The 22,622-nt window shown below is 37.6% G+C and overlaps 1 protein-coding gene across 2 annotated transcripts in view; it reads right to left on the bottom strand.

The window, feature by feature from the left end:
* The window catches only part of RNF217 (ring finger protein 217), a 110,931-nt gene that overhangs the window by 19,220 nt on the left and 69,089 nt on the right, over positions 1 to 22,622 (bottom strand). For both annotated transcript variants that reach the window (XM_070225476.1, XM_014734768.3), the window contains exons 2-3: positions 19,184 to 19,417; positions 7,283 to 7,447 (exon numbers count right to left, since the gene is read on the bottom strand). In XM_070225476.1, the coding sequence (XP_070081577.1) occupies positions 7,283 to 7,447; positions 19,184 to 19,417 (399 nt within the window). The remainder of the gene's footprint in view (positions 1 to 7,282; positions 7,448 to 19,183; positions 19,418 to 22,622) is intronic.

Genomic DNA, 22,622 nt, shown 5'->3' with positions numbered 1-22,622 from the left:
CCATGACCCTCTCATTGCCAAATCCATGAACATGTTTTTAATTCTTATCTTGTCTCTCTCAGTGTCATTTAATCAGTTGATCACTACCTCCTTCTGACCTTTGACATATCTTTTTTCCAGGTATTCCTCTTATCTCTCTTAGGTTCCTATTTCTTCATCTATCCCTTCATTCCATCCATGACCTACCACTTTGCACATACTCTTTGCGTGATCTTTTCCATATTCAAATGGTTTCAACTTCCCTCTACTGGATCTCATTTCTTCATTTCCACTGTGGATCTGGCCCCTGAGCTGCAGACTCATGTAGCAACTGTTTGCTGGTCATATGTATCTATATGCCTTACAAACATTTCAAAGTCAAATAAACAAAACCATAGTCATCATCATTCCATGACCCCCTAGCTCAACAACAACAAAGTAAAACTAGGCCCATCTCCATTATTTTACTCAGTTTTTGATATCACCATCCATTTAGACACCCGAGCTAAATATCCAGGGATTACTCTCTTCTTACTTCTCACATCCATCTCATCATCAAGGTCACACAGTTTTAGCCCCAAGATATTTATCTAATCCTTCTCCTCCTCTCCAGCCTCTACCACTAGCTTAGCTCCTACTGTCATCATTTCCTTCTAGATGTCTATAACTACCTTCATATAACCAACAGCAACCAACCGAAAATACAAATTTGATAGCACCAACTTTTCAGTCTGGAGGATAAAATCCACATTTCTTAACAGTGCATGCAAAGCCCAGGCTTCTGTGTGCTTCTACAGCCCAGCTTTCACCACTTCCTTCCGAGAACCTTACTAAGGGAACCACAAAGTGCTTGTGGCTCCCTACACGGCACACATGTCCTGGCTCTGTGCTCTTGTGCTGTTAATCATAATACTCCTACTCCTGGATACCTTTCATCACGCCCAAATCCACTAAAAAGTCCTCAACAACCCAGCTCTCCCTGGATTCCCTGAGATGAATGAGATGTCCCTTTATCAGGAACCTTCCTATAATACTCTATGCCAAGCCCTACTGAAAGGCAATTGTGTTTTATCATTGTCAATGTAACGGCTTTGTCTCCCCTTCTATGAGTTTTATGAAAAAAAGGGCCACATTCTAACAGAGCACATAACGGATTCTCACTAAAAGTCGTACAAGGAGGAAAGAAAAATGATATCCGTTTATTCAACAATTATGTATTTAGTGCTACCCAGTGCCCGGCACTGCTCTGAATGCTAGAGGTATCTCAAGGACCAAAATAAATCACAACCCCTTGCTCACACGGCTGCAAAATATACCCACTATTTTACATAGTGATAAGTACTATAGTGTGCTATGGCGAAAAAAATAAAGCATATGGGGGCATACTACCTATTGAGACAAGGGAAGGTAGTGACTGAGAAGCTGAATTTTGCTCAAAGACATGAAGGGAGAGAGCTGGTTGTGAAGGTATCTGTGGAAAGAATATTCTAGACAAAGGGAAGAGCAAGTATGGAGACTCTGAGAAGAACACATGCCTGATGTCTTTGAAGCACAGCAAGGACGGTGAGTGGAGGAGTGTGAAGGAAGTAGATGAGGTCAGAGAAGTATGGGGTGGAGGAGTGTCCCCAGTGGGACAGGTCAGATGGTCATCATAAGGACTAGCTTTTCTCCGTGTGAGATGGGAGCCATGGAGGGTTTTGAGCAGAGGAGGGATGGAATCTGTCTTATGTTTCACAGCTTCATTCTGGCTGCTGGGTTAAGAACACTGTGAAGAGTAAGAAACCAATCAGGAGGCTATTGCAAAAATCTTGGAAAGAGATGATGTATTGTAGCAGATTAGTGATGGTAGGCGTGCTGAGATGTGGTCAAATTCTAAATATATTTCATTGGTACAATTTACAAAACTTAGTGATTGATGGGATGTGGGGTGTGAGAAAGAGAGTCTGGGATGATGCAAAGGTCTTGACGTGAGCAGCTGGAAGGTGGAGTTGCCATTTACTGAGATGGGCAAACTATGAGAAGAATCACTTTGGGGAGAGAGAATACACTGTGTTAGAGAAGTCTATAAGGCAAGTGAAGACACTGAGCAGGCATTTGGATATATACGTTTGCTCACAGCTCCCCAAACCTTTATGATCTGCCTATGATTGCTGTCACCAGTAAAACCCGTTCCTTGTTTTGAATTCTAAGTTGAGTTTGCTGCAGAAAGAAAAAACTACTCTTAAAACTTAAAATTAAATGAATCATCTAAGAAAGCTCTAGATTCTTTAGCAAAACTGGTCCCGTCGGTATCCACATGGAAAATGGGCAGCTTTTTACTCAAACATTCCCCTGTCTACACAGCTCACTGAACTTATCCCTCTCAGAAGCCCTCATCTAACAAAGGCTCTCAATAGGGGCTCTCAGCCCCCTGAAGATGCTTCAGATTTTTCCTTTTGTAGGGCAGGGTCTGATGCTGGCAGTTAAGTTGTTCTGCAATGCCTGGGACATCCTCTATGGTAGAGAATTGCGTTCTGACCGTATAATTTTCTAATGCATTAGACATTCATAGAGGTGAAAATCTGTTTATAAGTATCTGAACATAGAACCTAACTCCATTTTACATAAAACAAAAAATAATGTTTGCATGGCTTTAATAGATAACGAATGTTTTAATTATATAACTGCTGTGTAAATCGAGGAAAGATTGATTGTATTTAGAACCTGACTCTATTTTATATATAAGCCCAAAATATGTCTGTGTGGTTTTAATGAATATTAAATTTTCTAGCAATATAACTACATATATACATACATATATATATACACACTTATTTTGTCCTCATTTAAAATGTCAAATAGAAAGAATAGGTATTGCTAATATTTAAGTTTCACTTCAAGGTTTCTTAAATCCAAATTTATGCATTACGAATAGGAACAAAAATCTGACTTCTTCTTGACGTCTTTTAATGTACTGCGTATTTCCTTGTTGAACTACATATTATTTCATTACAATATTTTCACTTATTTCTGTTTTATATTATAATTAGGACAAGATATTGATTTTTCAAATGACTTGTTATATGTAGTCACATTATAAATTTAATCTCAGGATAGTAAACAAATATTTAAATTATTTGTCATAAAAATGGAGCATTAGAGGCAATGTAGTTTACATCCCAGAAAGTATCTGCCATTGAACAATGAGGCTCTTGTCACAACTCAGGTCTAGATTTTGGCACACAAAGCAAACAGTGGCAGTGATAACCACTGCTCCAAAGTTCGTGATTTCAAGCAAGCTGGAGAGTTAAAAATGGGTAATCGGTGGTTAAGGGGAAGCTATTTTATTTTCTGAATGGGCACTATTTGAAAGCAGTCATCAGAACCATACAAATGTGTTTTTGCAGCAGTGTATGAAGTGCTGGAGAATCGCAGGATTATCTAGAAGATCCAATATTAATACTCCAAGTTCTTTCTTCAGCAACCACAGGCTACACAGCCACAGTTCACATGTAAGAGCCACAGGCATGGCTTTTCTGCTAATTTTATGGTGAATGGGAGCAAATGAATCATTTTCTCTGCATCAATACATTCTTGCCCAAAGCATCCTATTATAGATGTAAGAGAATAAAATATCTGAAGGGAAATATCATGATAAGTAAATTCTTTTATTTCCAAAGTCACAACAAATTATGGACAAACATAATTCACTCTCCCCTGCCTGGCGCTGGGTCCACTTAACCTCTCTGAAACTGTTTCTACACCTGGAAACCTCTTCCTCACAGCTTTCTTTTAAATGAGACAACGAATGTAACTTACATATTACTGAGTCTATCATTTTATTATTACTGTGTAACACCTCAAAGCTTTATCAAAAGACACTTAATAGATAAGATCTGGATGGCACATTGTAACTTAGCATCTTAGTATCACATCTAAGGATTTGAGAAGACAACATAAGTATAAAACTACAATGGAGACTGACATGTAGTAAATATTAATAGATGCTAGACAGTATTGCTATTACTATTTACTGTGCTAACACCACAGAGAAAGATAGATCATTGTACAAAGGCATTTTCATGAATAAAATAAAGATGGCATATCAGAATTCAGCACTCCCTATTCATATCTTTGCATTTCTTTTACAAAAAGAAAAGTGACTATCCTCTCACCTAGAATTAGGGAATATTTTGACCCTGCAATTATAAAAACAAATGACTTAATTACCCATTAATTCAGAAATTACGTTACTTACATATTAGTCTAAGAAAATGGATAAATTCCTAATTAATTATCTCTATTCAATGTCTTGTAAAACAGCCTAAACAGAGATGTGAAATTATTTCTATAAAAGGAAATTAGGGTCAGCTGCAGATAATCGAGCGGGCTCACTGTGAGTCTCTTTGCACCACATTACACAAATGTTTATGGAAATAGTTCTCTTATCTGACATTAAAGAAGAAGGTAATTTGAGGGAGGAATATTTGAGGAATTTCCCTTTAATTTTCATAATTAAAAGAAAAATCTAAGCATATTGAGAAATATTAACCCCAACTTTGCTTTAGTAAGCCCAGTATTCTGAGCAACATTTCACTTCAACCCGAGGAAGGAAAAAAAATGTAACAGCCAAATCCTTAGAGGTTGTATAAGAAAACAGAGATGTTTAAGCTGCTCCAGAAAGCTGTGACGTTATAATCCTTCTGTTATCTTCTTAGAGTTTATTTATTTTTAATCATGAACTATTTCAAACACTTTAAAAACTAAAGATAATAATGGAACAGACATACATGGATTTACCACCCACATTTAAAAATTAACATATTGAAATATTTGCTTCAGAAATATTTTTGAAGAGATAATGCTTCCTTTATATACTGCCTTCTTTACATAATTGTTTCTTAACGTCAACTTCCTGCTTCTTCAAACTAGCGTGCTTCAAATTATTGGGTAAAAGGGCCGGAAGGAATGTCCACCTCTCTTTTGAAAGAACATATGTCAAAAGAAATAGACTCAGCAGAAATAGGAGCTTCGGAAAAATGAGGTTTTAACAATTCAAAACTTCACAAAGGAAAAACACGATATGGCTAACCATCCAAAACTGGTTAACCGTAAGACAAGTGAGACTAACTGACTAGTATTAAGAACAACCAGAAGGTTAGATCATTAACCATTCTTACAAAGTCCTCACTCACATCTTGAAGGCTTCATAACTTATCTTTACTGATGCTTATTATAATATTAGACAATAATATTAGAGATTTCTAATTATTCTAAGATCTAAAATGATTCAGGCCTTTACAAACATCCGGCAGGTTGCTACCATCTGACATGCATTTATTAATAAATTAAATATTTTAAAATTTCCTTTAAATAAGCAGATTTTTTAAAAAGTATGTATTAAGCAATGAAATTACACGTGGTATCTGGGTTCTGGAAAAAAGGAAATAATAAAATAACTTACTTTGCTTTTTGCTTTTAATTTAGTTAGTCTATGGAATCTCAATCTCACCAGGAGGAGATTCCCTGCTATAAGATGGTCATGTAAACTGATTCCACAGTTCCTTAGCTCCTTTGCTTTCAGCTATTTCAAAAGCAATTCTTTTTAAAGCCCCAACCTTTTAGCTATTACTTCAAAAGGAAACCAGCATGTATGCTTTCTCTTAACTATTTATCTAGATTTGTTAAAACCATGGGAAGTTTGTTAGTGCATTCAGTAAATTCCTTACAGTTTTGGCTGCTTTTTTTCCCTACACATCAGAGTGCATTTAATGTTAGATTGAGAGGTTACAGTAATAAATGTATGTTTTTAAGTATTACCTCAATTCACTGGAGAATTTCACCAATGTACAATGCCGCAGTATTACTCACTCAGAGCCAGGCTAACTGGTAATTGTTTTTACAGCTTTCCAGAGAGACATAAAGTATACTTATGAACAAAGTGTTAAGTACAATGACTTAACAGCACTCCTAAATTCCTACTGGCCTTTATTTAGTTTGAAACTGAGCAATAGCTTAGAATAAACTGAAAAGGCAAGATAAGGGAGGAAAGGCCTCATTTTCTCATTGTTCTTCAATGGATGGAAAATAAAAGTGTCCTGAGCAATTGACGCAGGGGTCATAAGCAGCCCCAGAATCAAAAGGACAATTGTGGATGAATTTGCCTTCTACAGGGAAAACAAGGAAAGCTTTAGCTCAAACATTTTTAGACATTACTTTTAAGAGAGCCAGGTCATCAAAACTATTTCAGAAATTTCTTCCAACTGCTAAGAACGTAACATGCTATTTCAAGCAACACTTTTACTTACTATATGTATAAACTAGTATGTGAATTTGGTATAGTGAATCTGTGCATCATACTTATGCTCATTAAGAGGCTTCAGAATGTACTTTTACTGTATCAAGTTAAATTCACAATGATCAATTTTTTTAAATTTTCTAATAATTCAAATTTCATTTATCTGGTGCTAAGTCTCCAGTAAGGAACTGTAGAATTGTTCTTAAAAGAATATTAGGCTCAATTTAGACATGATTCCCAAAAATAAGTTTGGCAAAAAGTGGAACCACATAAGATAGAATGTACATATACATATAAACATATATAATTTCTAAAAGCTTTAAAGAAAACTTTCAAATTTCAACAGATCTCTATCCTGTTTTCTGACTGGATTTGTTTGCTGATTTCTCGATAGGAGACTCTCCCTGGCTGTTTGCACAGTTGGTTTTCAACATGTAGGTCTCAGTTCAAATGCCCTCTAACTCTTGATGACTTGCATGATTATCAAGAGAAAAATGAAAACTGGGATTCATAAATCCCTACATCCTGATTTTAGCTATTAGCTTGTAACTCCCTAGATTTATAAAAGCAGCTATCAGTTTAATGTCATCCAAAAGTGATAAGCAATGGCAGAGGGAAAGAAAAGCAAAAGATTGCAGGAGTCAGAGCCCCCTAACTGAGAAGTGATTACAGTACGTGTGGCAAACTAGAAATAATACTTTTACATCATTTGCCTACTAGCTTTTCCCTGTACACACAACTCCATTTTTAAACGGAAAATAAGAATTTTGAAGTGTAAAATGAATATTTATATGTAGCCTCCTTAAATTTTGGAACGTAATGCAAATAAGAATATATGTTGTGTATATACAAAATTTTCAATTTAGTTATGTAATATAATTACTCTTCTAAAACGAAACAGAGAATATTCTTTTTTTCCACACTTGCATGAAGAAGTTATACACATAATTCACTTCAAGATTGTAAATATTATTGTTCAATGACAGCCAGATGCACACAATCCTTTCCTCCCGAAGGTTCTCTCACCTTGCACTTTGGACACTTCTGGGCATTCCTCTGCCCATGCTCAATTTCGCTGGCCCAGTGACGCAACAATTTGTCTCCTTTTTTGTACTCCTTGCAGTTAACACCTTCATGCCAAGGAGAGTGGCACTTAAAACACCAGACGAATTGGCAAGTGGGGCACTGGATCTGCGTAAGGAAAAGTAATATTAAGTACTAGTAGATATACTGAAAGCATCTAAAAGGATAAGAATGGTGAGGCTTGGGGAAATGAGCTAAAAGGTTATAATTTGTCCAGATTTAAAATATTTCCCTGTCTAAAAGACCTAAACTACAGTAAGATATAACTATTCTATCATGAAGGGAGGAAAGAGTTGCTTTGGCAAGGCTGATTTGGCTGTTTGTAGACACTACTGGAATTAAACACTTGGGACATTCTGGAAATCAATTTGACCTTAAGAAAATCTCCTAGATTGAAGCAGAGTAAAACCTGAAGGCTCACGGTGCCTCATTTCCACACAGTCAGGCTGCTGCCCTCAACTTCGCTTTTCTCTTGAAGCACTTTTCCAGGCATTTCCATTGCTCTACCTACCAACGGCTTCGTTCACTTTTATATAATCAAAGCCTGACAGATGCTTCATCAAACGAAAAACACACCAGCAAATCAACTGCTTTACCAGCATTTCCCATGAAGCACCTTCTAAAATAATGAGTACCCTGCTTTGCTATTAATCTAATGGAGGTTAACTATAAAAATAATACAAAGGATCCTATTAGAAATATATCAGTATGCTGGTCCCGTGGCCTGTACAGAGGAAACTATCAGAAAGATGTCTTTGTATTTTCACTACGTGGAGGTTTCTGTGCAAGTGTGTGTGTATGTTTATTGAAAATATCTGTCTTCCACTCGACATGGAAGACATTTTATCTGACTTCCTTTATTTGGAATGACTGTCGAGCATCCCATTCTCACACACTATTCCCAGTCCTCATCTCTACAAACATATGGGCATAACTGGACGTTCCCAGCCCTGTTCGATTAAAGTGAATTAATACAATGTCTCCCTAGGAACAACACTGATAAGTGACTCTTTTTCTCTGTGCTCCTGCACATTACGTCACTGCAGCACGAGTGAACTGACCGATGACATTGTGAAGATTAGTCAGAATTTATTTTGGTAAACTGTATACAACATCACCACTTACTTTCTTGGGAAACCACTTTTTGGACAATGGTGGTTCCGATACATAGATTAACTGAGAGGCAATGACCATCACAGCTCTTCTATTTATAACTCAAAGCACTGCAGTTTTCACTAATGTCAAGAATAGATAATGTTCTTCCTATGCAAATATGAAGTAACAAAAGTACATTTGCTTTTAACTTATATCAAAACAAAATAATATTTTGTTATAAATTTTTAAGATGTCCATGTATATTTATTTATTGAAATTCTGTTATATGGTAATGTTTATACTGCTGCCTTACATGCATTATTTATTTTTATCAACAAAATAATGCTGCAAAGTAGGTATGAACACCACAAGTTTACAGATGAGGAAATTAAGGCTCAGAGAGATTAAATAACTTGCCCAAAGTAACACAGCAAGTATGTGTTAAGAAGAAATTTAAACATAACTTTGTCTGGCTCCAGGACCAGCAATCTTTTCTCTCTTCCAAACTCTTCCTCATACTAAACAGAATGCTTTCTTTGACAATTAAAAACCAAAAGGGAAGTCAAAGAAGGTCACGTGGTTAAACTATTTAGTAAGTCAGAATTCTACATGATTACCAATATAGGGTGAATTTTGAAAATCCTTTTCAAGATTTTACTCAAATAAATTAGGAGACTCCTTGGTTAAAAAAAGGAATGCTACTATTCAATCATTTAAAGTAACTATTTTTGCCTTTTCTGATCACTAAAGTTAAAGTAAGTCATTTTTAAAGTAGGAAGAATGAGTTGAAGTGGGTAAGCTCCAGATAATAAAGCAATGTAAAATGATCATTCCTCTATGTCAGTGAACAATGAAGAACAGATGTAAATATCGCTGGGGCCTATATGAATATAATTATGAATGGAATGAGTGAAATGGGGAAGAAGTCAGAAAGACTCGCTTTTCCTCATGCATCTGCCATTCTGTCAGATGGGCTTGAATATTTAATTCAGTTCTCTTCTATTAGACATTATTCATAATTCTAAATCACTGAACTTTAGCACTGTTAAATAAAATAAAACCTCTTTGGCTTTTAGTCTTAGATTATATTTATGAAATGAATAGAAGAATGAATCAAACAGTGCTCTGAAACTGGGATTCACTCTCCGGTTCTCAGACGTCGTAATGGTTCGGGATCTTCGTGATCAAGTGCTGAACCATCACATCTATGTCTCTCTAATAAAGACAGTTAGAAAGGTGTGATTCTCCTAAGGCACCAGAATGATAAAAAATCTGACACTTGGTGTCCGTCCCATCCAGTGGCTCCCAACTTCTCGCAATAAACAACTAAGTCCCACTGCAGATCTTACTGCCAACCCTCTCCAACAACACAGACTTGCTGACAAACTGTGAAAGGAGTTTTGCAGCAAGCTCTCAAGTGAAGACGCACAGTTTAAATTCATACCAGACTGCTTACTGTCTCTCATCGAAAACATTAAAGTAACTATAGCCTTGCTTAGGATTAAAACAATGAAAGGACGAACAGCCAACTCCGACAGCCTTGGTATTCAGACTGTGCCTGAATTTTCTAAATACTGACTTTTTGGTCAGAAGATGCGTTACTCATTCTAACCTTAACCATACTCAAAATTGGCCTTAAATGAAACACACCTAGACATCAACACCACATCCTCCTCCACTCCTGTACTATACCTATTCTTCCATGTGAACTGCCATCTCACAACCACAGACCTCCTACATGAGTGTCTGCCTTCTGAGTGATTATATTCACACAGAGATCATCAAGCTCTATCCTTGCTACTCAAAGTGTGGTTGGAGGAGCAGCAACATCAGCATCACCTGGGAGCTTGCTGGAAACAAAGAATTCAGGTCACACTCCAGACCTAGAGAATCAGAGCCTACGTTTTCACAAGGTCCCTGGGAGATTCACACGCTAAAGTTTGAGAAGCACTGCTCTCGGCCATGGGACCCTCTCTCTCTGGCCACACCTGCACTAGGGATGAGTCCTTAAGTCAAGAATACGTATCCACTGGCTGGCAAGCACCCTGCAAGGGGGCTGGCATGGGCTTTGCGCAGCAGGGTGCTCATTGTTGAATAGACATTAACCGAGCAGATGTTCTCTTCTGAGGAGTGAAATGGGGATACACATACACTCTACCTTTGCTGTGGAGGCAAAGACAGAGAAGAGCTGAGTGACCATAGTGCAGATCACTGTAGAAGGGAACAAGAGACACTCACATCTAGTGAGACAATGGAGGGGTTCTCACGCTACCAGAGCTGGTGTCCGGTTCTCCGTGAGGCCTGCCTGGGTGGCTGCTGGGACTGCTTTCCGGCCCTTCCCACTTCCTGGGGAGTCTCAGAGTAAACCAACCTCTGAGTCAGCTTGAGAGACAGCACAGCTCTGCTTCTTGTAATTGGAGAAAGTCCAATTAACACAATCTGTCTATTGAAATCTTATCCAGATCAAATGCTACTCGCTTCAAAAAGTCTTCCCTATTCCTCCCAACCAGATTGAGTGTCTTCCTTACAGAACTGACATTGGAAGTGCAGCTGTCTAATCTCCCTAACAGCCTATGAGTTCACTGAGGGCAAAGCCTGGGTCTTGCCCATCCTGTATTTCCAGAGTTAAGTAACACAGAACTTCTGGCACATGGTAGGCATTCATTAAGTTATTTGTAAAATGAATTATTTTGCACACAGCAAGTACTACATATTGCCTAATGTGAAATGAATTCAAAGAAAAACCAACACATCTAACTTACGACCAGTGGTTGAGATGGTATCAGTACTTCTTAGATTACCAGATGATGTTTACTAAATATTTTATCTACAAGACATTTTACTGAGCATCATGATTAATGTGCAACCTCTTCTACAAGAGCAGAGCTGTATGTGCTTCAAAAATAAAGTTATCAGAGCTGGAAATCTTGGTTAACTTTCCCCCGAGTCCACGAAAAAAATTTCATTTTTGACTTTTGAATTCCCTTAGTTTTTCCAGAAATCTGGGCCACAGTGACTCTCGGATGATAAGCTAAACCAACCTACTTGACCTTAGCAATGGTATTTTCCCTTGACAGCTTATCATGCCAAAAAAGAAATAACCCACAAAATAAAAACAGAGCTCAAAACCAAAGAGCCCCCCAGATAAGTCTTTTCTTGCCTAAATTTTATACACTCTTCATACATAATTATCTTAAATAAACCACAAAATCATTACTTAAATTCAAAATATCAGATGACACCCACATGGAAATGTAGCATTGCTCATATGAGAGCTTAACTCAGTTTTCCAAGAAGAATTTGCTCTACTAGAGTTTCAGGTTAAGACAGATACTAATGAAATACGTTCATGAATTCACTTGCCCAGATACAAACCCAGAGAGCTACAAAACCATGAAATAACTGCTAGAGTAGAAGCTTGGATGAGTGGGTGCCATGGAAGGGTGCTCAGGGAAGGCTGGGACGGAGGTGTTCAGAGAGAAAGTGGCCTTGAAAGATGACTGGACTGTCACCGGGACAAGTGATGGGGTAACACTTCAGGCAGAGGGTGCAGCCTGAGTCGCAACACAGAGGCCTGAGAGTACATGCTACAGTGGGGAAAGAGCCAGTGTTCCAGTGTAGCCCAAACGGAGAGGTCACTTCAGCTGGCTCAACCCTGAGCCTTGCTGAAATGTCCAAGAGGATCCAATTAGCCTTGCATTGATGTTCCTATACTCTTGATGTGTCTCTCAAAATACACTGTGGTATTTACATGAAACATGTAAAACAGCTGTCAGACTAGGGTGTGTCCTAAAGAAACAGATCAATATGTAAATAATAGGGAAATCTTGTAGTTATAAAATTTTCCTAAGAATTTAAGATAGTTTTCTTGAAGAGGAGAAGATTGTGAAGAACCACAGGGTGTTAGAGAGGAGAAAAGGAGTGTTTGATGCATGGCTTCAAATATTTCAAGGAAGCACTGTCTGCTCCCTTACAAGATCAATGCCTACAGCAAGAGCTTCTCCACATGGGAAACAGGGCTTGACTTCTTGCCTTGATTCTTATTCTCTAAGATTTCACCTCCTGCTAGGTGATCTCTCCCTGACTGTGGTGCCAGTAACACGTGGGCTTCATGAGGTATTGTTCCCTGAACACAGCCCAAATGTGGCCAAGTGACCTTTCACTTAATTGCTCACAGCACAGCTGAAACTAAGCTGGAAAATGAAAGAGAAACTTTCCTAAAGGTGGGCACCTAACGAGGACAAAAACACAGAGTGTCACATGATAAGATAAGCTATATGGAGATACAGTGCTGATTCATATAAACAACCTCACCGACCTCACTCATCCTGGTTTGCCAGCACAATACATTCACTTCAATACTAGCTTTTATTTTCAACAGGGAGGCATGCTTTTCTAGGGCAGCACATCAGAACTTGGGAATGGGGCTTTTGTCCTTTGAAAGAGTCTTTTCTTCCTAATTTGAGGGTCACTGTTCCATAACAAACACTGTTCCATCTTGCTCCCACTGCCTGGAAACACCTTTAAGCATTTATAGAGTTTTCCTCTAAACCTAGAAAGCAAGGCCCAGAGAAGTGTCTATCTGAGTCTATTTCTTGTCTGAGGACCCACCTCTTCACAGATGAATATAAAAGGTACTGGAAGATTCTGCTCTGATTTGTGTAGCCCAAACTCACTAGCCAGCACATTGTCGCATCATCCTCTTTTGACTGGGACACTCCATTCTGAACACAGTACAATAAGGCTAACACCTCACAGAGATACTCATGTAAAGTAGCAGGAGGGCCATCTAACCACATTGTGTCCACGAGGAAATGGGAGTGTTCTCTGCAACCAACAGGTGAAAGCAGGAGAGAGAGATCTCAGGCTGAAGGGAACCATGAGTCCTTTCAAAATGGAAGGGAATGATTTTATAAGTAGTGAGTTCCTAAACAGCGGAGGTGTTCAATCAGTGTCTGATGAATGGCCAAGTGACAGGCATTTTGAGGAGAGGACTTATACACTGCGTGGATAGCTGCATCAGGTTCCCTTACAGATGTGAGAGCATACATATGAGAAGGCAGAAGTACAGTGTGGTGGGTAAGAAATGCAGTCCTAACCATCCTCCAGACCATCTTAAAATAAACACCAGATTCGGCTTACTTTCACCCACTATCCAGTGGGGCCTCAGACAGAAAAGATTCTTTACTTGTCTCCAGTGCTGAAGACCCAAAGGATGATGTGATGAAGTGAAAACCAAACAGTTCTCAATCCCATTGCAGGCAATTTATAGTAGCTGTGAGCCTTGATTATTTTTTTTTTAAGGTCAGATGTAGGCTAAAATATCAAATGAAATTTTTTTTAAGGTCAGATATAGGCTAAAATATCAAATGAATTCCAAATATCTGGCTCTTGTTGTTAGAAGTTCAAGCTCAAGTAAAGACTCTATAAAATATTATGATGATTTTATGAATCAAGAAAGCAAACAAAGAACAATTTTAGCAAAGCATCTCATTGGTGACTAGAGGGAGAAATGCATCCTAACAAATTTAGTAGGCCTGCATCATAGCTCAGTGTTACACACTTTTTCAAAGGTAAAATGTACAACATGCCCTCTGTTTAAACTGGCTTCTTTAAACCAGACTAGACAACTACATCTTTATCTCCCTCGCAAATCTATGCCAGCAACAATCATTTAAGAAACTATACTTGTGATCCATCGGTTCCTGACATCAATGATGCATTAATGCCAAGAGAAATCAGTGTGTGTCATGAGCTAAACTGACCTTGCAGGGCTGATGCACAATCTGACTCTCAATTTGTAAACACTGTCAACTTAAAATGATGGTGTCAGGCTAAAACAGAAGAGGAAAGTAGCATACTAACCATACTTTCATGGGAAAGCTTCGAACACTTTTATATATGGAAAAGAATTTTCTCAAATCATCTTTGCTAGAAGGAAGCTTATGCACGTTATTTATTTATTTATTTTAAAATGAAAATTGTTTATTATAAGCACAGCTGAAGAGGTGCAGCTGGGATTTGAACAAACCAAGGATTAGGAGGCCCCCAGAAGCAGAAACAGTGGGAAGCCATTGCCACTCCTAGGGCCTAAGAGACAAGGGTGGAAAGAAGTTTCTGGAGCCCAGTGAGAACTGGAAATGTGGAGGATGGACCACCTAGGGGGAAGCTACAGTCATGGAGGGACACAGCTACTGCCAGAGCTCTGCACTGAATTAGGAAAGGGAGGGAGGAAGTAAGGCACCTATATCCTCTCCTTCCATCCTCCCATCTCCTGCCAGTGCCAACCCCTGGCTGAACCCAAATAGAAACTGAGATGGTAAGGGAGTTTGGAGAAGTAGTCCAAAGAGGCAACTTTTTGGAGCACAGGACAGGTCAGAGAAGGTTGAATAGTAGACACAGGCAGAGGGGAAACTGAATATTACCAGAATTCCAGCCTTTCACATAAGCACATTTCAAAGTACACCAATTAGGAACAACAAACCCATTGATTTGATTATAATCTTAAAGCCCTTAGAAAAGTTATTTTACCACTCAAGGAAATAATGTACTTGGGCAGTTTTATAAAATGTGATTTCTACCCAGAGGGTTTATAATTCCAAGAGAGAAAAACGAATGCTAAAGATATAAGGTAAGAATAGAATTTCCCCAAGACATTTTACTGGCTTTTTTCTTTCACCTTGTGATGAGTCAAAGTACCCTTTTGTGAATTATCAAGGTTCTGTTTAATGTTTATGGGAAGAAGAGTGGGGATTATTATTAGTTTTGCCTCAAGGAAACCATAAGGAGAATTACCTCTAATCTGTTCCCTGTGTTGATTTATGCATGGCCTTCAATTCACTCCAAATCAATATGAAAAGGGGATCATTTCTTGGTCTACACTTGGAATAAGACGGGAATCTAGAGCTGTACCTACCTCAGTAAAACACCTAGGAGTAAAATAACTATATTTAATTATTTGCAATCCTCTCCTCTTCCATGAAGAACAACTATAACTTTCCCTATCTCCCAAAGCATGTATTTTTTTCATTTCTCTGAACTCAATGACCATCCCCCTCAAATATTAATGATTCCATCAGATCATTCCTGAGCATAGGATCCATGTTTCCTGGACATCTCTTCTTTCAGGACCCAAAGGGTCTTCAAACTTAACGTCACCAACACATTTCAAATCGAATTAGTTTTCTACTCCCCAAACCTGCTCCTCTTCCTCAAGATAACGTCAATTTCATCCCTCCTTTACTCCCACCATCACCAGTCACCCAATCTTTTATTGCATCTCTATTCTTTTTGACTCCTCCATTCCCCTCCCAATAACCCACAGTTGCTCAGTCTGCTGCCCTTGACTTCTAATGATAATAAGTATAAAAGTTCATAGTACAAGTTGAGCACTTAGGATGTATCAGACGTGGTGCTGAGCACTTTATATATGTGATCTCATTTAATCCTTACTATACCCTCATGACAGGGACTATTACTACCCCAGTTAAACAACTGGGAGCTGTACTCCAGGTTACAGAGCTACTATGTGGCAGGCTGAGAGTTTGAATCTAGTTTGCAGCCAGTGCTCTGACCCACTTTTTCCAGCTTGGCAAATTCAACATTTCAATCCTTAGTTTAATGTGTTTACTCTTTAATGAAGCTTTCTCAGTCTCTCCTGTCCTTTCTTCTCCTACGCTCTCAGCATTTTCTACCTATATTTATTATAGTACACATTGTCGTTTATGCATTGGCCCACTTATCAGTTCCTTCAACAAATAAATTATTTTGACAGTATACTCTACCAGCCATAATGCTTGACACAAGTTATCAGCAATAAGCAAGCCTGGACCTGGACTCCTAGAGACCAGTGGGAAAGAAAAACTTTAAGCAAATAACCTCACAAAAATACCATAAAATCCCAGAGGATAAGTGCTATGGAGAAAAACTTTGGGTTCTGTCTCCAGGCATCACATGAGTACCATTAGAGCCACAACTTCAATATTTCTATTTTCCCACTGCTAACTTTTCCCTGAATTTATATGCAGTTGGAGTTGTGTTAATAAATAATAGGAACTGTTGATGTTACGAATTAGATTTCTAGTTTGAAATTAAAATTACCTTGTAGAAATGGAACGGTAAAACTTTTTGGCCTCGTGACAAGAGTTACAGGGACAAGAAGGTAGAAATATTATGAATAAGAAAGACTGGATTTGACCAAAGCTGAGGTTGTCTCAATGTAAATCTCTCAATTCAGGAACACACTCGTTCTATTTGATATAGTATGAGTTTGCAGAGTTCAGAACATAAAGAAACACTCTATTTACTCAAACTTTTGCCAGAAGGGAGTTGTTGAGTGAGGGCCTGGAAGGATAACCTGGCACCTAAGACTTCTTGTTACTGCTTGTTGATATATTCTGTTTACCCCTTTTCCATCTGCTGAGTACAAAAAGTTAACAAATGGTATTTACAAAAGCCTATTCAAATGAAACCTCCAACTATGATATTTTAGATCTCAAATTTCATGTGAGATGTACTCAAAGGTTAGTTGCTGCTATAAGATACCTATAATACTTTCAAGCAATTTTAACTTTCTATGTTACGTACTTCCAAATTGACAGCAGAAGCCATAATAAATGCTCAAAAAATGACATCCTGGATCAAAATATTGTAACTCAATGACTCACAAAGAATAATATTGAAATATACATTACAAGGGTTTTATCAATAGATACAAAACCTACTTTAGGCTGTAAACAATATTATAAAGAGATTTTACATTGCTCAGACATGTTAGACATTACTAGTAAACTTTTTTTCTGTTTCTGTTGCCTTATGATTCAATTTATTACATTCAAGTGCTTGAATTCACTAATCTTAAAGTTATGAAAAACTATACCAATTTGGAAGTCAGTTTCATTATTAGGGTAACTGAATTTTTAAAAAATACAGCAAACCTAAAAAATATCCATTGGTTCGCCAAAAAGAATGAAGACATTTGTCTCAGTTTAGGGTGCTACACTATAATCATGAATGTCACAGTTGGTGTGCTGGAGTGTCCATGTCTGTGCTCTCTTTACTCATAACATGCAGACAGGTATAGATAGGCATGTAAATCAGATGGTTAATGTTCATATAAGAGTCTGGAGTTTAATGAAGAAAAATGTGATACAAACATACTAAATAGTCAAAATCATTGCTTCAGGAATTGCTTGAATTATCCCTGGAACTTTATACAATATAGAACAGTGGGGTAATTTTCCTTTTCTATTGTAGATATCTCTTCTACAAAAGTAAAGAAGAGTCACAAACATAATCATCCTCAGTTCTGCGGTAGCTTTATTTTTCTTGAAAGTTGCTTAGTAGTTTCACCTTATATTGGGATTTTCATTCCTCATCTATTCCCAAGGATTTTAACTGTTTCATGGCCAACAACATTTATTTTGTACTGAATTCCTCCTCTCCCGAAAGCAAATTTCCTTCTCTTTTGCTCATCAAAAGTAAAACAAAATGAGTTGACTAGACCTGAGGTCTTGACCCATTTGCCCCCTACTCCTCTTACCTACAACCCAATTGACAGATGTTGGAGGAAGCCTGACATTGGGAAATGTTATCAGGGTGCCCTTGGTTCACTCAGAATTATACAAATATAAGATCTTATATTTTTCAATTCTTCCATAGTTCATTCCCTATACGTGCGCATTGTGATAAATTATGCTCATCACAACCCGATGGTGATTTTGGATGAAAGAAGACCTATAACATTTTACTATTGCTATAATTGTACCTGAAATTACACCTCCTTTTACTCATTTCATAAGAACAATATATTTTTAAATTATTTCCACTTTTATTCAATTATTTATAGGGTTTTAATAATTGCAAATTCCAAAATAGTATAGTATGTTTATATATATAAATATATATTTTATAAATATATAAATTATTAGTATATGTAATATATAAAATATATACATAATTTATAATTCTAAATATAATTTAGAAAAAATTCAACTATCCTGTCATAAAATAACAAGCCTTTCTAAAACTAATAATTTCTGATGACATCAGTAACATAATTGTAATAAAAATAACAAAAATAATCTAAGAATATACAGAGCCAAATTAAAATATTCTATTGCTATTAAGTCAGCATTCAAAATCACTGTAAGGGTATTATTTTAGTTATACAATTTTGTAACATCATACATGCACTTTTTAGAGAAGAAAAAGAAAGGTTTTTCCTGATAGTCATGACTTAAGGACACCAGCCGGCACAAAAACAGGAGCAAGGACGACATCACATTTGTACAGCCCAAACTTAGCACACTGCCTGGCATTTTGTTTTTGCTGAATAAATGAATGAAGAGTATTTTATACTACTTTCACTCATTATAGACAGAGCCAGAGGAGATTCACATTTGGTCCCCTCAAAAAAGTCGAGCTTATACTAAAATTTAAAAAAAGTCTTAGTATTTATTAAATATTTAGTAATGGTAATGACAATAACTTTAAGATTAGCCTTTCAATTAGGCTACTAGATGAATTTTAAACACGGTTAAAGTCAAAGAAAAGCTTTAATTAAATCCTCAAGAGTGCTCTCTTATCCTCAGCCTCCCCAAACCACACATTTTCAAACCATGGTCAATATATACTCACCTTAGACTCCGGTAAGGGAAGGAAGCCCACTTAATGCCCACCACAAGTTGGCCTAATTTGGCTGCTCCCATCATGTGACATCTAACCCACAACTCTGGTGAACATGCTTACTTTGTATTTGCTTTCTGATCTGGAAGGGGTGGGAATATGTCCCTTTTTCTTGAAGGTTGTAAAGTGCTTGCACTGAGGACATGGCTTGGTGCTGGAATCAATGCGGCCAAGTTCCAAGAAGTACTTATATTTGATGGAGTCTTCATGCGTTAAGTTATAGATAACCGTTGTTTCTTCCAGGAACTCAAAACATTCTGTGATAGGGCATTTGATTTCTACTTGGCCAAGTTGTACCTGTGTGAGAGAGCAGATGGGAGAGGGAAAAAAAAGGCACTGGTTATTAAGTTTCTCTTTTTTTTCTTTTTTCATTCAGTATTGCCTATTCATAATCACAGTAAAGGATTATCTGTCATTTTTCATGATTCCTAACATCATAAATGGTAATTAGTATGATACCTATATTAGCAGTACCAAAATAATTAATCACTATATAATGTTTCCAAAATGATTTATAGCATGTTTAAACATTCTCTATCATTATATTCATGAACTTACGTGGACCTAAGCCACAGGCTTAAGGAAGAAAATTAAACCAATCACAACAACGTAAAAAAATAATCCTTATGAGATCTGGCTACTACTGAGTTCTAAAATTACTGAGGTAATTTATAAGGTGAATTTCTTCAAAGGACCACAGAGATAGATTAGGGGAGACAAGAAGAATATATTGGAATGCTATATTTAGCATTTGGTATGGGATTCTAGAGATGGCTAGCATTAAAGATTACAGTCTAAGATTAAAGCACAAAATGTGGACACAACTAAATTTTAAAATATGAAGAAAGTAAACTACTTTGAAATATGGAGAACCTAGAATGTTTGCCATAAGTAGCAACCAAGAACTCTTTATATTCATGGCATCATAATCTCTTTTGGCCCATCCTAACGTAGCAGAGGGAGGCAGTGAAAGCTCCGAACGGCAACCAGTGCTAAACCATTTCTTTCTCACTTGGGCGAACCTGACATTCTGAGAAGGCAAAACATGTTGACCCTTTGAGGACTGAGGTATGAATGGGGAAAAGCCACATGGTCTGGGAAAAGAAAAATGGCACCACAAGGAGCAAGTAAAAAAAACCATAAACTCATAGTAACTTCTAACTTTGCTGTTTACCTGGCACAGACTTGAGGAAAGAGAGTTAAGAAGCTATAGGCTGAAGGATGCATGGGAAGGATATACATAATACCAGTAGAGGACATGAGCCAGACTGATAAAGGGATGAAAGAGTCTGGCTTTGGATAAACCTCCTTCTTCATACCGACCTGCTGAAAGTGTAAATTATTAACATAATTTTATGCTACTATTGTACAAAACATGGTCCAGAGAGATTTTTCAAATATTAACCCAAAGCAAGTTTTTTCCACTTTTCTTGATGAGTCTGCTTATAGTTACAATCAGATTTTATTACAATTATTACAGTTATGATAATGTTATTATAACCCAAATAATGTTTTGCAATAAATTTTTTCCAGTTACAGCTCACGACAGAAGTCCTCAGAAGATTGTTAAATAGAAGCCATGTGTGACATTATAAGAAATTGGCTTAATGAAGAATATAACATATTTAAAAAATTAATACGTTTCCTCTTTTAACATTCTGTTGACATTTATCAAGCCTGATTCTGAGCCAGGTCCTGGGGTGAGGCACTGAAGCTTTACACATGCCCATCAATAAAGAGGCAATCGTGATACAAAGCGGTGAGTGTCCCAACGGGGAGAGTACAGGGTGTCAAGTGAGGCTACTGGGGGGTGCTGGGTGACCTCACACTTGGGAGGGTCAATAAAGGCTTCTTGGAAGAAGTGAGGTTTCAAGTTGAGATCTTAAGATTAGTAGGACTTACTCAAACAAGGGTGAAGGTGTTTCCAGCAGACAGAAGATACAACATGGGCAAAGGTCTGGAAGTAACAGAGCATAGTACACTACAGCAGGGATACTCATGTTTTTCCCACATCCCAGGTGGATCAAATGTGCACTGCCCTAAGGTCCCTGCATCCTAACTTAAGATGACAGCCTTAGAGACTGAAAGATGAGCAGTATGACTGGAGAACAAAGTGGGCCAAAGAGAAAGATAGGGCTGTATGGATGAACTGAGATCAGAGCATGAAGCCTCTTAGGAGTCTGGACTATATTCCTATGAAAACAGAAAACTTCGGTTTTCAGCATGTGAAAGACAATTTCTTTTCATTCCACAAAGAAAGAGCTGACCTGGGCCAACTCAAGTGACTTGTTTATTGGGGAGCAGTCTAGTTTAGGGGGTAAGAGCCGCAATTTTTTACTCCCAGGTCAATGTTTTAATCTAGCTTCCCTCACCTATAAGTTTATTTATTTTAGCTAAATAAATGATAACAATGGAAGCAGTAACTTCACAGGCGCCAAGGAACAGTCTGGTCTTATAAAAATGGAATGCAGGTTAGGGAACAGAGCAACCCAAGGCAGCTCAAGGGGGCAGGTTATCCTGTCACTCCTTCAGCAGTGGGTGTTCACTGCCTCACCACATGCCTTGCAGATAAGATTCAACCAAATACTGTGTCTTCCTCTTCAGTGTTTCTCAAATCTGCCTGCAACCTGTTCCATTTCCATAGAACACGCAATTTCCTTACACTTTAATACTCTTTGCGTTTTGCCTATTCTATATCTTCTCTTCTTTCCGAAAGCTTCAAAATCCCTACCCAACTACACTGAGCCAAATGGTCTCACTTATTAAATGACAGAAGCAATATGATCATACTCCCTCATCTTCCCACTACCAACTCTCCCAATCTCTGTCTGTCCCCATCTTTTCTGTCTTCCTTCCTTTTACAGAATAGGGCCTGAATCTACTTCCAGGACAACTGCATGAGTCTCTTACGGTGTTTGTTGAGAACTCAAGTTTCCTGGCCCACCCCAGACCTACAAAATTTGAATCATTGCTGGTAAGCTAGTAACTGACAGTTTGGAACAAGTACTCATCCAATCCTTTGAATTACTCATACTTCTTCATACTAACAATATCCCCTTTTTATAATAAAATGCTACTCATGACCTATGCAACTCTTGACCTCTACATGGCTATCTTTTTCAGAATAATTTCCTCAAAAGACCACCAGCAAACAAGTAACATGATTAAGCAAAGTGCATTCATTTATTTACGCAACAAGATTTATATTTCATCAACTCAAAGACACATTTTTTCAACATCTTAATATCTCAAAAGTCAAGATTGTCTTACAATCAATAGCCTTTAGCATTGTGCCATAGTTTAATTTGCAGTGTTTTACTTTCTTGGTTGCCCATACTATAATGCTGCATCTTACAATTGATCACGTCTCAGATTTCAATGAAACGTGGCTTTTGTGAGTTAGGCACTGGGATGGACTCCGGAGAGATGAGGAGAGAGAGACACAGGGCTTCTAGTGGAGGAAATGTATGATAAACTAGTAAATAGGCCAGGTGGGTTGTAA

Source organism: Equus caballus, chromosome 10, assembly GCF_041296265.1.
Source record: "Equus caballus isolate H_3958 breed thoroughbred chromosome 10, TB-T2T, whole genome shotgun sequence".
Classification (NCBI taxonomy): domain Eukaryota; kingdom Metazoa; phylum Chordata; class Mammalia; order Perissodactyla; family Equidae; genus Equus; species Equus caballus.
This window is presented reverse-complemented; position numbering and strand designations above follow the sequence as displayed.